This window comes from Festucalex cinctus, chromosome 12 (assembly GCF_051991245.1).
Source record: "Festucalex cinctus isolate MCC-2025b chromosome 12, RoL_Fcin_1.0, whole genome shotgun sequence".
Lineage (NCBI taxonomy): Eukaryota > Metazoa > Chordata > Actinopteri > Syngnathiformes > Syngnathidae > Festucalex > Festucalex cinctus.
The window spans coordinates 17,506,299-17,522,369 of NC_135422.1; the positions used below are offsets into that span (position 1 = coordinate 17,506,299).

General features: G+C 41.5%; 2 protein-coding genes across 2 annotated transcripts in view; both read right to left on the reverse strand.

The window, feature by feature from the left end:
* The window catches only part of manba (mannosidase, beta A, lysosomal), a 16,331-nt gene extending 15,300 nt beyond the window's left edge, over window positions 1–1,031 (reverse strand). Inside the window, exons 1-2 of the mRNA XM_077538773.1 lie at window positions 779–1,031; window positions 529–623 (exon numbers count right to left, since the gene is read on the reverse strand). Of these exons, the coding sequence (XP_077394899.1) occupies window positions 529–623; window positions 779–970 (287 nt within the window). The 5' untranslated portion in view covers window positions 971–1,031. The remainder of the gene's footprint in view (window positions 1–528; window positions 624–778) is intronic.
* A 3,904-nt stretch (window positions 1,032–4,935) lies between these two features.
* LOC144031330 (ubiquitin-conjugating enzyme E2 D3) lies at window positions 4,936–13,953 on the reverse strand. The gene is made up of 7 exons (XM_077538383.1): window positions 13,482–13,953; window positions 11,583–11,646; window positions 11,418–11,449; window positions 11,222–11,299; window positions 8,275–8,380; window positions 8,046–8,139; window positions 4,936–5,774 (listed from the first exon to the last, which is right to left on the reverse strand). Exons 1-7 carry the CDS (start codon window positions 13,503–13,505, stop codon window positions 5,729–5,731), a joined length of 444 nt encoding a protein of 147 aa, XP_077394509.1. The 5' UTR covers window positions 13,506–13,953; the 3' UTR covers window positions 4,936–5,728.
* Window positions 13,954–16,071: the final 2,118 nt, after the last annotated feature.

The following is a 16,071-nucleotide window of genomic DNA, read 5'->3' on the forward strand; positions in this document are numbered from 1 at the left end:
GTGTGTGAAGTATTTTTATAATGATTTTTGTCTAATATTTTCTATTTCTAAATTGTCTATTATTTCAACGCATGTAGTCTATTATTTTTATGTTTCTCTAATATTTGAGCATTTTTACAATATTTTATTCATTTCTATATTATTTTGTCTACTTTGTCTTTTTTTTTTTTTTTTAACGTTTTCCAGTATTTTTTGAAGGAAAAGCTTAACTGCAGTTGTTGCTTTTCCCGTTTCCCTTAGACTTATTGCAAAAAGAAGCAGAGTAATGGGACAGTGACGCACTCACATTAAGATTTAAGACGGGCCGTTATATTGTTTTAATTTATGACAGCGGCTAACGTTTTTTGTACGACAATCATAAACGTTCAAATGAAATGTGAAAGCTAGACATTTGGAAAATAGACTTTTTGAAGTCCCAGTTTATCATCTGGAATGGCTGCCCAAGCATCAAGCGTGAAATCTTTGGCTGATCTGTGAAGTGTGTGTGTTTTTTTTTTCTTCTTCTTCTAATTGTTTTTGTCTGCTGACCTCAGCTCTTCAGAGACCGCAAACGTGGTGGCGTATGTCCAGTTGTCCAAAGAGATCCACTGGTACAACAGATCATTGAAGCGGAAGTATGGGTCCTGCAAGATGCAGCAAAAGTTCAGTTGACACTTTTGTTGTTTATGGATTTGATGGGCATTTGAAAAAGAGAGACAGGGAATCGTAAAATAAAAGTAAAACTGAAAAATAATTGTGAAAACGTAACAATATGAAACATTGAATTGTATCTCGTGACCTGTATGATGCCTCGTTGCTGCAGCGCCGTGTGAACGCAGCCTGGCACCCGAGCGGGGAGAGAAAAGGACTTGTTGGAGTTCCACAAATTCCATTCGCCGTCCAGACTTTGCACAAGGGGAACGAGTCCGCCATGGCTCCAAACCACCAAAACAAACGATAAAAGCAACAAGACAAAAACGCGTACAATCATCTCTTCGATAAGTCTGTCGCCTTCATGGTTGTCAAGTCAGGAGAGTTACTTCCGGGTTTTAGGTCATTTGACCGGATTTCAGTCCCCTTGTGATCGTCCCGCTGCAATATGATTGGCTGCCATACGACTCATGACGCTGCTGATCGGAGTGCCAAGCTTGTTTGATTGCTTTTTTTTTTTTTTTTTTCCCATTTTGTGATGGTGCGCATGCGCACCACCGCAACGCCCATTGCTTCCCCAACTTACGCCAAAAAACGGATAAAACATTTTCCGAAATGCTTCTGAATTTGATTTAATAAAAACAAAACAATCTGCATTCTGCTTTAACAATTAAGATTCAAGGATACAAAATAGTTAAGCAATTTATATTATGTAAATGCATCCTTTTTCAGTGACACCGTATCCATCCATCCATCCATCTTCTTCCGCTTATCCGGGGTCGGGTCGCGGGGGCAGCAGCTTCAGGAGGGAGACCCAGACTTCCCTCTCCCCAGCCACTTCAACCAGCTCCTCCGGTGGGATCCCAAGGCGTTCCCAGGCCAGCCGAGAGACATAGTCTCTCCAGCGTGTCCTGGGTCGCCCCCGGGGCCTCCCACCGGTGGGACATGCCCGGAACACCTCCCCAGGGAGGCGTCCAGGAGGAATCCGAACCAGATGCCCGAGCCACCTCAGCTGGCTCCTCTCAACGCGGAGGAGCAGCGGCTCGACTCTGAGTCCCTCCCGGATGACCGAGCTTCTCACCCTCTCTCTAAGGGAGAGCCCGGAAACCCTGCGGAGGAAACTCATTTCGGCCGCTTGTATCCGGGATCTCGTTCTTTCGGTCACGATCCACAGCTCGTGACCATAGGTGAGGGTCGGAACGTAGATCGACAGGTAAATCGAGAGCTTTGCCTTTCGGCTCAGCTCTTTCTTTACCACGACGGACCGATACAGAGTCCGCATCACTGCAGACTCTGCACCGATCCGCCTGTCGATCTCCCGCTCCATCCTACCCTCACTCGTGAACAAGACCCCAAGATACTTGAACTCCTCCACTTGGGGCAGGATCTCATCCCCGACCCGAAGACGACACTCCACCCTTTTCCGACTGAGGACCATGGTCTCGGATTTGGAGGTGCTGATCCTGATCCCAACCGCTTCACACTCGGCTGCGAACCGCCCCAGTGAGAGTTGGAGATCCCGGCTTGATGAAGCCAACAGCACCACATCATCTGCAAAGAGCAGAGATGCAATGCTGGGGCCACCAAACCGGAACCCCTCAACGCCTCGGCTGCGCCTAGAAATTCTGTCCATAAAAGTTATGAACAGAATCGGTGACAAAGGGCAACCTTGGCGGAGTCCGACCCTCACCAGAAACGAATCCGACTTACTGCCGGCAATGCGGACCAAACTCTGGCAACGGTCGTACAGGGACCGAACAGCCCGTATCAGGGGGCCCGGTACCCCGTACTCCCGAAGCACCCCCCACAGGACTCCCCGAGGGACACGGTCGAACGCCTTCTCCAAATCCACAAAACACATGTGGAGTGGTTGAGCGAACTCCCATGCCCCCTCAAGGATCCTGCTGAGGGTGTAGAGCTGGTCCACTGTTCCACGGCCAGGACGAAAACCACACTGCTCCTCCTGAATCCGAGATTCGACCTCCCAACGGACCCTCCTCTCCAGCACCCCCGAATAGACCTTACCAGGGAGGCTGAGGAGTGTGATCCCTCTGTAGTTGGAGCACACCCTCCGGTCCCCCTTCTTAAAAAGGGGGACCACCACCCCGGTCTGCCAATCCAGAGGCACTGTCCCCGATGTCCACGCGATGTTGTAGAGGCGTGTCAACCACGACAGCCCCACAACATCCAGTCTTTAGGAACTCCGGGCGGATCTCATCCACCCCCGGGGCCCTGCCACCGAGGAGCTTTCCAACCACCTCAGTGACTTCGACCCCAGAGATAGGAGAGCCCACCTCAGAGTCCCCAGACTCTGCTTCCTCAAAGGAAGACGTGTCGGTGGAATTGAGGAGGTCTTCGAAGTATTCCCCCCACCGCTTCACGACGTCCCGAGTCGAGGTCAGCAGCACCCCATCGCCACTATACACAGTGTTAATGGTGCACTGCTTCCCTCTCCTGAGACGCCGGATGGTGGACCAGAATTTCCTCGAAGCCGTCCGAAAGTCGTTTTCCATGGCCTCACCAAACTCCTCCCATGTCCGAGTTTTTGCCTCAGCAACCGCCGAAGCCGCGTTCCGCTTGGCCATCCGGTACCTGTCAGCTGCCTCCGGAGTCCCACAGGCCAAAAAGGCCCGATAGGACTCCTTCTTCAGCTTGACGGCATCCCTTACCGCTGGTGTCCACCAGCGGGTTCGAGGATTGCCGCCGCGACAGGCACCGACCACCTTACGGCCACAGCTCCGATCGGCCGCCTCCACAATGGAGGCGCGGAACATGGCCCATTCGGACTCAATGTCCCCCGCCTCCCCCGAAACAAGGGAGAAGCTCTGCCGGAGGTGGGCATTGAAACTCTTTCTGACAGGGGATTCCGCCAGACGTTCCCAGAAAACCCTCACAATACGTTTGGGTCTGCCAGGTCGGACTGGCATCTTCCCCCACCATCGGAGCCAACACACCACCAGGTGGTGATCAGTTGACAGCTCCGCCACTCTCTTCACCCGAGTGTCCAAAACATGCGGCCGCAAATCCGATGACACGACTACAAAGTCGATCATCGAACTGCGGCCTCGGGTGTCCTGGTGCCAAGTGCACATATGGACACCCTTATGTTTGAACATGGTGTTCGTTATGGACAAACCGTGACGAGCACAGAAGTCCAATAACAGAACGCCGCTCGGGTTCCGATCAGGAGGGCCGTTCCTCCCAATCACGCCCCTCCAGGTCTCACTGTCATTCCCCACGTGAGCGTTGAAGTCCCCCAGCAAGATGAGGGAGTCCCCAGGGGGAGCGCTCTCCAGCACACCCTCCAAGGACTCCAAAAAGGGTGGGTACTCTGAACTGCTGTTTGGTGCATATGCACAAACAACAGTCAGGACCCGTCCCCCCACCCGAAGGCGGAGGTATGCTACCCTCTCGTCTACCGGGGTGAACCCCAACGTACAGGCGCCGACCCGGGGGGGCAATAAGTATGCCCACACCTGCTCTGCGCCTCTCACCGTGGGCGACTCCAGAGTGGAAGAGAGTCCAAGCCCTCTCGAGAGGACTGGTATCAGAGCCCAAGCCGTGCATGGAGGCGAGTCCGACTATATCTTGTCGGAACTTCTCGGCCTCACACACCAGCTCGGGCTCCTTCCCTGCCAGAGATGTGACATTCCATGTCCCGAGAGCCAGCTTCTGTAGCCGGGGTCGGTCCGCCAAGGTCTCCTCCCTTGGCTGCCACCCAGCCTACATTGCACCCGACCCCTTTGGCCCCTCCCACCGGTGTTGAGCCCGTGGGAAGGAGGACCCACGTTTCCTCTTCGGGCTGTGCCTGGCGGTGCAGGCCACCAGGCGCTCGCCAGCGAGCCCCACCTCCAGGACACCGTGTCTTCCACCAAAAAAAAAAATTAGATGCCGTGTATAAATGAATGTAAATTAAAGTGTACTTTTATTGGTGATACAATGAAAATACATTTAAAAAATGGGCGAAAAATAAAATTATCCTAGTTCCATAAAATATTAAAATTTACTTTTATTGGTGATACATACAATGAAAATACATTTTAAAAATGGCCGAAAAATAAAATTATCCAAGTCCCATAAAATATTAAAATGTACTTTTATTGGCGAAACATACAATGAAAATACATTTTAAAAATGGCCGAAAAATTAAATTATCCAAGTCCCATAAAATATTAAAATTAAGAAAAATGCGCAACAAAAGAAAATAACGATTTATGATTCTCAACTACAGAAGCACCATTATGCACACCAATTTATATATACATTTATTAAAAAAAATAAAAATAAAATACACCAACATCTGCATTTAAGGTTGAAGTAACTTTTTATTGAAGGGAACTAAAAACAGCCGTGAGTTGATCAACCACCAGCTTAGCATTATGCATACTTTTGGGTGGGGTTTTTTGGGGGGAGGGGCTATAAGACAGACAGTTCAAGTGTGGGGCATAAGCCATGAATTTATCTATTGGCTTCTCTAGAGATCGGAACAAGAGAGTGACAACAAAATAAAATGATGTTTCGGAGGGGGAAACCAAGTTCTTCCGTGTGTTGGATATATTCACCTACAATTTTTTATTTTTTTTAAATCAACATGCATAAAATACAACATTGAGGTACTTATTAATATTTTGTCTCTGAACTGCAGTGCTTCTTCTGTACACGCTTGGTTCCGCAGCTAAATACTTCCTATGCTAACAGGGCAACGCGGTGGTCTGCTCACAGGGAGCCAGTTTCGTGTTTTGACAAAATAACTCGACTGATGTGGTTAATTAATCTGCTTCTGTGTGTGAAATGGCCAACAGTGCATGCTCCAACTGAGTGCATGTTTGAAGCAATGAGGAAGGGGGGGGGTTGTTTGTTAAAATCCCTGGAAAATGTGTCAGCCGTGCGTCCTGAGAGAAGAGAAAAACCCTATCTTCTGATTAGCGCACGGGTAAGAAACAAATAAATGAGAAAAGGAAGGGGGTGTAAAATGCTCTGGATTAAACAACAAAAATATATTTAGGTGGATTTTTTTTTTTTTTTTTTTTCAGTCTGAACCAAAGAAATGCGTTTCCCCCGCCCCCTCCCTGCCACCAGGCCTTTTTTTCCCTCTCCATCACATTGCATATTTTTGTGTCCATTCTTTCGCCAGTTTGGAGTACCTGCAAGGAGAAGATATTCATTAGCAATGTTCACATCCAGCTTGGAGACATGCTAACAAAGGCAAACTTTTTTTTCCTCTTTTTTTTTTTTTAAGTAGGCATGCGTTGATGCATGTTCGCCAAAACAAAGTAACAAGTCAATGACCAAGTTTACATGCGTAACCAGAAACTTATTTTCCATACAAAATCTCAGAGGGAACAAAACAAAAACAAAAAAAAAACAAAAAAAGGTCACATTTTTAAACATAAAAAAAGAATGTAAAGAAATCAACAACAAAAAAAAACAAAACATTGTGGAGTCTGTGTCTAAAAGGGGCGTGGCCTCATAAGTTCCATCAAGAGGTCAAGTCTGTTAGCGTGTATACTGTACTTGGCATGTTGGATGGAAAGTTCGACAACTGTGGCTCTTCTGGCCCACATGTCAAAGCATTACAGTTACCGTACATAACATACATCAAACAGCTCAGAACTCAGGAAAACTGTCAGTTCCACTGAAGGCAAACTTTTTTTCCCCCAAAAATGTTCAATTTTTTTTTTTTTATAGGTGAATTTACCTTTTATTAAAAAAACAAAACAAAAAAAACAGCAAGGTATCTCAGCCAACTGCTCTCAGGTAAATAGGTTATATCAAGTATGAAGCCATTATGCATAACCCAATGCAACTTTCAATGTTTGAAATATTAAAAGAACACTTAAAAAAAAAAAAAAAAAAAAAAAACAAAAAAAAAAAAAGTGGAAAAAAGTTACTATTTCAGCAAGCGAAATTGAAATCTGGTCGAGACTCAATGATATATTTCAAGCCTTCATTGCTTGCAAGCAGAAATGTCAATTCTATTCTGACCGTTATTTTGAAATTCACCTGTAACTCTCGTCAGTTAGCAGGAAGAGAAAGCAAAACAATTTTCTACGTCTAAGAATTATTTTGGTACATTTCCTGTGTGCATGCGTCATCCTTTTGTCTTTAGTGCAGGATATAAATCTGGTTTGCTCTTAATGAGACAGCGAGGACCTGCTCGGCAAGGTAGACTGGTGCGCACACGCACACACACACAAAAAAACAAAAACAAAAAAAACAAAAAAAAAACGGGAGGTGACGGAGGACTTGATAACTGAAGGCTGAATTTACACTGCAAGTCCAAGCGCCCAATTCCATTTGAATGCCTTTATGGCATTAAAAAAAAAAAAAAAAAAATTACTTCAACGTACACACCAAGTGACATACCCATTTCAACTGCCATTTCCACTGAACACAAAACAAGCCACAGGCAACGAAGCCTAAATCCCAACCACATCCCTTTTGCCTGGGGGCTTATAAAACAACCCAAATTGTGTCACTTGAACCCATCAGTGTATATCCAGCCTTAAAAAGGACGCATGTGACAACTGGAGCAAACACAGATATTAGTTAGTACCATCAATCACATTGACAGTCAATTCCATCCATAGATTGAAGCCAGTTCAACACCATCAATAATGCAGGGTACACACATACAGACAATTGGAGCCAAATTGATGCATTTTCTCGACCCTATGATGAGTCAGCAGAATCCATGCAATGTCAACAATCAAAAATGCCTTAAACCCGTTATTTGAATATTAGAATCTTATATCCTTTGACACCATCCAAGCGTTAGCCCAGATTCTTCCTCTTTTAGTTTGAATGCTCTGTGGGCCCATGCTGCCTCTCACAGGTCAACCTTGGTACTACAAAGCACATGGTTACGCACGCTATCATCTGAATTGCAACTTTCAAACAGACTCAAATATAGATTTAAAAAAAATAATCTTGTTCCCTAGTTTTTCCTCTGGTGGAAAGTCAGCACTGATTCAAAGAGAATTGATATAATTGTTCAAAATGGTAGCTAAGAAAATAGGGCAGTGATCGTTTTGGCTACCACATGTCGAGAATCTCTGCTTAAGAGTACAAGAGAACACCACCCTCCGATCGCATATGTGGTGTCTCACATTAAAAATAAAAAATCAGGCATATATATAAAAAAAAAAAGAAAAAAAAAAGAAAAAAAAAACAGTATGTGTGTACCTCACTTTATTCACGACAATCAATCATCCATACATCCCAGAGTGCCAGCCAAGATGCAGCCTCAATTTCTTACCCCCCCACTTTTTTGTTTTGTTTTAAAGCATGGCGTACTTGGCTGTCCACTCCTGAGCTAGCTTATTGTACCTGAGAGTGAAAGTTAACATTTATTTTATTTTTTTATATATATATATATATTGGGGAGGGAGGGGCCTTTTACTTTCTTGACTTACTTGCCGGCGTCTGTTTTGTAGATTCGCGCGATCTCTGGCACAAGCGGGTCGTCGGGGTTGGGGTCGCATAGCAGTGAGCAAATGGAGAGAAGAACTACACCAAGAAAAAAGAAAAGAAAACTGGCCCATCATTCCAGAAGATCTCAATGACGCTCGATTCGGCACGGAAATCAAAAGAGTTTCCTGGTGAAGGAAGCCCGCTTGACGACAATGTATTCATGAGTCACACCTTTAGAAATGGTAAGTGCTGGAGACCACTGTGATCTGAGAATGTCCAGACAGATACTGCCGTTACTGTTAATATTTGGGTGGTAGATTCTCGTCGTGAACGCAACCTGAAAGACAAGAGAGGGACAAAAGTACTGCTGCGTCATGATCACATCAGCCAAAAAACAAAAAGCCTTGACGAGCGGAATGTCCGGTATGACTTAAAGTGGCAGACGAGACTGGAAAAATGTTAGGGGTGTGACCCAAAAAAACGACTCATTTAGTACAATTCAGAATCGATTTTAAACTTCCTAAAATCAATTTCATTTTAATTATTTTATACTTCCTTGCCCTTGTTTGTGTCATGGAAATGCTGTTCATGTTGTACCCGATTTGGCCATTTTGGGGCAGTGTGGTTCTGTGCGTTCGGATACAATTAAGTTGCAGCCAAATTAGAGAATAGAAGGAAAGTCACGATCAAGTTATGCCAATAAAAGTTTATTTTTTTTGCAGCGTAGGAAGAGCATATGCCGGTGAGTAATGTTAAGATGCTTCTCTGTATACATTCCTGAAGCATTTTGTATGAATAGCCGTTCTTTTAAGGAATAAAAGTGCTGTGAGTAGCCCGCTAACTAGCATTAGCCAGTCAGACTAGAGTAGATCATGACAATTATGTAGTTATTTATAAAATGAAGCAGAAATCATAGTCAAATCATTTTGAATCGAAAATCGATTCTTAATTGTGAGATAGCCAAAGATTCCCCACATGTTTAACTCATTCACTGCCAGTCATTATAGAAATTTTTTACATTTCCAATATTCACGTGATATTACATTCAATAATTATACATAAACCGAATCTACCAAATAACAGAATAGACTCCCTACTTTTTGTCCCGTCCCGTTCTTTTATAATTGACAGCAGAAAAATGTAGGTTTGCCAAAATACAGCCATTTCTCCCATGGACTCTGAAACTGTGTTTATTTCCTATAAAATGGGGCAATGATGTCATCTACCGGTGGTTGGGCATCAGTAAAGTTGTTTCCAAGTTTGATATTTACAGTGGAGCATGCTCAGTTTCGCCCCCATTTAGCACCGCTCTAAAAAATACAATTGACAAGTATACTTGTCAAAGGCAGTGAATGAGTTTAAAAAAAAAAAAAAAAAAAAAAAAAGTGTTGCCGGTGCAAACACATAAAGCCCACGTTCAAAGGCAACCACCCGGAAAAAGTCCAACATGGGGCCTCACGGTGACAGTTTGGACACTTAGGGTTCAAATCTCAGCTATAGCCTTCCTGTGTGTTTTTCATTATCACGTAATGACCATTAAATGTAAATGATATATGTCTATTTGTAACCAGCATTTGCTGACAATCAGTCCAGAGTGTGAACAGCTTCCAGTGATTAATTGGTGACGCAAACGATGCTATGGTAATGATAGCCGAGTCAACATTAACAGATGACATAGCCGATTTTCTTCCAGTTGTCAATTCTGTGCCACTGTGACTGCTTTTTAGTTTAGTTTAGTTTTTAGAGGAAGTTTGTTCATTATTTTTTTATTTTATTTTTTTTAAATGCTTCAGTTTAGTTTTAGTAGATAGGCGCATATGGCACTTGTGTTCTGTTCAAGGATAGACTCGCATATTTTGTAGTGTATTTAATGAGATATTTCCACGGGCTTGCTGCACTGGCCCCAGCAGCTGTTGATTTAAAAATGGAATGCATGCTTTTAATGCCAAAACACGTGAACGACTACCACTTCATCGATGTCACCCAAAATCGCCCTGAAAGGAAATACCACCCCCCCGATGATATCCATTTTGTTTGTGAATAATATGAATAAAGATTCAAAACATACCAATAAAATGGAAAAACAAAACAAAAAAACCCAACCTTATTCATACACCATATACTCTTTTAGTAATCTAAGATACATTTTTTTAATTTTACTTTGTTTTCAATCAGCTTTTAAATGTACATTTAATTACAGTATGTAAAGTATATTGAGTTATGTTGTGTATGAAATACACTATAAATCAGTGATTCTATTTTCGTTCATTATTACAACCACTAGGTATTGGCAAACATCTAAAATGTGAACATTTTTGGCTTCTTATTAAGCCTCTTAATAAATGGCCTCCATTTAGCATCAGCCGATTAATCAATCAGGCCCTAATCATGAATGTAATAGGGATGCACGATAATATCGGTGGTCGATAATTATCAACCAAGTTGACATCATACAGATAAAACCAGATAAAGAAATCCGCCGATGATAGACATGCCACGTTGGTCCATCAGTTGTGGCTCAAGTTGTGCCCAACTCCTCGAACCACTGCCCCCTCCTTTGGTAGTGTTGCGTATTTATGACGGCATAATGAGCGCGACCTCGTGTTGAAAGAAGACGCATCATGGCAGTCGCCGGCGTGGGCTCTCTTTATTGTGTCGCTCCAAAATGTTACATTTGCAGTTTTTTGTTACATTTTTAAAACACGACCGTTTTGTTTTGACAAACTCAAAATGAGTTTCTGGTTGTGTTTGAAGCAGAGATATCAATAAGATTCAGCTTCATGGTGGTTTACACAATGTTTCAATGCAATTTGTACATGGTAGATTTATAGCAGGACTCGAAAGTATGTTTGTATTCATCAAGTTAAATTTTGCAAACTATTAGTCACTTTCTAAGTTATTGGTTTATCGATATCGGTTGGAAATAACATTATCGTGCATCCTTAGTATACAACTTTTTAAGGTGTTAAGTTTGTTTTCATTTATTTATTACATAACCACCAAACCCCTGCCCATGCCCCCCCCCCCTACCCCCGGTACGACACTGCTCACGCAGATCATAAACGGTAAGCCTGCAAAACAATTTTTCGGTATTTCCACATCTGCATGTTTGAAATGCAAACAAACTGGAATTAAATTGCTTTTCTGCTTTAAATGCAGGTGGGCAAAAGGCGCTTACCTTGGGTGGTTTGAAGGGGTAGTCAGTTGGAAAATGAATAGTCAAGAAGAAAACTCCTCCCTGATATGGACTATCAGTCTGTATGGACAAAAAATAAATAAATTAGAAAATTTTCAAACAATACTGGCCTCACGCCTGTAAACACAAAATAAAATTCAAACTAGATCGGGGGGAGTGAAAGAGGATTTGTACTTACAGGGCCCATGATTGTGGCTTGCCAGTGAAACACTATAAAGAACGAACAAACTGTTATTAGGCCTCCAGCTTACAAATGACAAGATCACTTGGGGAAAAAAACACACAAAAAAAACAAAAAAAAACCTGATTTGGAAATGTTGATTAAGTTTTGATGAACACTTACTGTCATCACCCACTGGGCCAGCGGAGCACTGTGCTGGGGGGTCGCGAGCCAGGTCACTAAGCTCCTAAAATGGACAGGTGGGGAGAAAACTAGAATGATTTAACTCATTAACATTGGGTACACCTGCTCAGGGAAAGTTCGTCTCGTCGCCTGTACAGTAAAGATCTGTGTGCCACATGAAGGTTTGATCAATAGTTGATTAATACGTTGTACTTATTTTTAATTAATTACACAAATGTATGACAGTTGTCAATGTTAACATCAACAAAATGTCACAGAAGGTCACATCGAAAAATCCACTGAAAATAACTAACGTCACCAGCATGTCATGTCACAAAGTTGTTTTGTTAACGCAAGAAGTTGAGCCAACGCTAGCGAGCTCTTGGTTAAAAAATAAAATAAAATAAATCTGCCCAGCAGCATGATATACAGTATTATAGTGCTATAACTCATGATTATTTTAATAGATGAATAATCTGACCATTACGTTTAATCGATAAATCAGATTTTAAAAAGTTTACATTTTATAAAAAAAAAAAAAAAAACATTTCAAATTGATTATGTTTGAGTTACTGCTTTGGCCCATAACATGTCAGAAAACAGGTGCAGATTTCCAAAGTGAAAGCAGATTTTTTCAATGTCTTAATTTTGAGTCAACACAGACTATCAGGCTGCTGTCATGGTGGACTACACAAAAGTTGAAGACTATTTAATGTTGAGAGGCTGGCAATTTCGAGGACTGCGCCAATTTATCTGCTATCAAAATAGTTGCAGATTAATCAACCAACTGTTGACCCTATACTTTTTTTTTAATCATGAATCATGACGCCACAGCTGCCCTCACCTTAAATTATCTTCAAGTCTCAACACATGACTGACACAATAAGTTGTCAGGCTGGTTAAGTTGCATCTGTATGTAGTATCAGTACATTTTTTTTTATGAATATGAGCACTGTACAATCATACACAATATATAGCTTGGGTAAAAGTGTTTTATACACAACTACTTTTTTTTGTTTTGTTTTTTTGTTCAAACGTAAGTTCTACTTTTGCACATAGCTGTACTTGTAACTAAGTGTTGGATGTAAGTACTTCCGATTGTGTACAACCAGTAGTTAAAGCAAGATGAGATTTAAAGCATATCAAACATTTTATTTTTAGGCCTTAAGCTATTTCAAAGCGAGGAGGGTAGTAGTGCGCGTTTGTGTATGGGGGGGGGGGGGGGGGTAACTCTCCCCCCGCGCTGCCCCACCCGGCCTCCACGACTAACCACATTTTGAAGAAATGCTTATCATCGACTGTCATTCAAATTAATAAATAGACTTTTTGCCATTGAAATAACTAACCGTGTGAATGAGTGAGCGAGGCGGTTTGAGTTCATAAGACAACATACCACAGACATGTTTCACCCACGACGCTTTTGACGTGAAATATGACTCATGATTTCTGGTTAAACGCCGCCTGTGCGCGTGGACAGTACATGTGTTGCGAAATGAGCTAAAAGACGCTTCAAAAATGTTCCAACACCACAAACTCGACGCTAATATTTTGCCATGTTTATGCCAAATCTAAGCGCGGGCGTGTGTTTATATAACCCGTGTGAGGTGTCGGGGCCCTGCCGAGTGAGCTAGGCTGCTAACACCAGGCTAGCGTCAAACACCCGAATTTAAAAAAATATATATACTCTAACCGGAGTGGTGACAAACTCGCAGCGAACGTGGTAGTTACGTGCGCGTTTATTTAAAAAAAAATAAAAATACGTGAACTGGTTAAAAGTACGACAATTACACTGTTTGACGACATAATTAAGATAACAAGAGAACCGGGCAAGATGGAGGGGCTCCGCTCGCCCGGGCTAACCAAGCTAGCGGTTGGGGTGGGGGGTGGTGTCAATGTTACCTTGTTAATCCGTTTCAAAGCCATCCTTATGTCGGGCTGCTGGTAGTCGATCTGAGCGATGAAGGCCGCCCGTATATGCCAGGACGCTGATGGCCTCGCTCCGAATGAACTGACGTTAAGTGTCACACAACACGACGCCTGCGGCCTTGTCGTTTCGAGCTAGCACACAGTTAGCCGACGAGGGTTAAAAAGGAGTTACGTATGCGCCGACGAGGAAAAGGAGGAGGAGGGGGGGGAGAAGGAAAAAAAAAAAAAAGCGAGAGAATCTAAACCGGGCTATTTCCAACTAGCTTATTTTATTCTTAATAACCAGCGAATTGTCTTAGTAGTCGTCCCCGTTGAATTGCGTGTCGTCGGGGTAGGGGGTAGGTAAGGGGGAGGGCGCGGAGAGAAACTCTGACCACGAACGAAGATTCCCTTGTCGATTAGATGCTGTTAGCCAGCGAGCAAGCGGCCGTCTGCATGTGAGCAAGCTTTTATGACGACACCCGGGAGGAGGCGGGGCAAGAGGATGACGTAGACCCACGAACCACGAGTGGCCCGGATGTTAAGCACCAAGCACCTGAATGCAATTTTCAAACCCCATCCATTTTCTTTTCTTGACCGCTTATTTCATATGGGTGTGTGTGTGTGTGTGTGTGTGTGTGTGTTCTTGTACATAATACATAGTGAGGACCGAAATACGTCTTTATCCAACAGAATGAGGACATTTTTGTGAAGTGAGGACATTTTGGCCGGTCCTCACTTTGCAAGCCCTCTTTTTGAAGGTCAAGACTTGGTTTTAGAGTTTAGGTTTGAATTGGGTTATGGTTGGGGTTAGGGTAAGGGTTAGGTTTAGGCAATCAGTTTTGATGGTTGCGGTTAGGGTAAGGCCCTAGGAAATGCATTATGTCAATGGATATCCTCACAAAGATATATGTACAAGGATGGGTGTGTGTGTGTGTGTGTGTGTGATATATGTATGTATGTATGTATGTATATGTATATATATGTATATATATATATATATATATATATATATATATATATATACAGCTTTGTCTGCATTGTAGTTGTAATTTGATTTATCTATGATTTATTGCGTTTATGCCACAATTATTTAGTAGAATTATGTAAAGTTGTCATAAAGAATGTTTAAAATAGTAAAAGCCAAAGTTTTATTTAACAGCAATTTGAAGTAAATAAATATTCATGTGAATTCACGGCACAGTTGCCTTCATTTTTAGCGTAAGCATAACCTATAAGACCAAAACATTTGTCTATAATAAATCTGATATTATTGTATTACAGGTTAATTTATTGCTTTTGAAAAAAAAAAGTACATGGGAGGAGGACCTTCAAAAAGTAATTTTATATTCAATAACGCCATGAGGGAAAAAAATTGTAATTACATTATTTTTAAAATTAGTTCAGTTATATTACAAATGATATAGCTAAATATGTTGTATTTGTGTAATTGTATAATTAAAAATTGATTAAATGAATTATTACAAATTAAGCCATTTAATAAAAATGAATACAAAATGTAAAATATATATATATATATATATACATTGCCTTATTTTAATCATATTCTTTTTTTCTTGGGTCACAATTTTGGAAATGTGGTATTATTTTTGGTTTATCCGTCTCTTTTAGCAACGTGGACAGGTGTTGTTTTCACCACACCTTAAGGACATCATAGAAGCAATCCATATTTCAATTTGAGAAAAAAAAAAAAAAAAAGGCCAAGAAACCGAACTCTGTGGTTGTCAAACCAGATTACAAATGTAATTCAGATTTGAATTAAACAAATGTCTTCATGTAAACCAAAGGCCATGTTTATTCTTTTATTTTTAATTTTTTTTATAAGTCTATCATCTTGGACTGAAAATGAGGGTTCGTTCTTGTGAAAACTTTGTAAAAACAAAACAAAACAAAACAAAAAAAACCACCATAATGACGTCACAGAAAGTGACTACATTAAAACTTCAAATTCATAAATCGGTTGTGCATTAAAGAATAAGGTAATAAAACAAGAACAAAGCAAACAATTTGAAGTACGCATACAAGTTTTTTTTTTTTTTTACAAGTAAATAAATTTTACATCAGTAAATTAATAAGAAGTAGGCGAGTGAATCAATAAATAAAGAAATAAATGCATCGATAAATAAGTAGAATAAACATCAAATACATCCTTTTATACAAACTCCACCCAGATTCCATCCATATTTGGATGTATTTACATGAGCAAAGATGTGGAAACACCTCACACGTGAAATACTGGCATTGTTTATATTTGAGTTATTTTGAGAGAATCAAGAAAAGTTAGGAAATGACAGAAATGTGAACAAACAGAAATTGCCAACTCGATTGTTGAGATATTTAATATTTGTGTACATTCAAAAAAAGGCAACACAGTGAAGCATTAATTTAACATTTCCTGTAGATTTTTGGTTTACTATGTCAGCGTCTAATGCGAGAGAAAAAAAAAACAAAAAACAATAAATACACTCCTTCAGATGTCAAAAAGATGTTTTCACACCAATGTCGTGAAAAATGCACTTTTATGTGTCTTGTGGTTTTCTCTTACTCACAAAAATCAATCAAT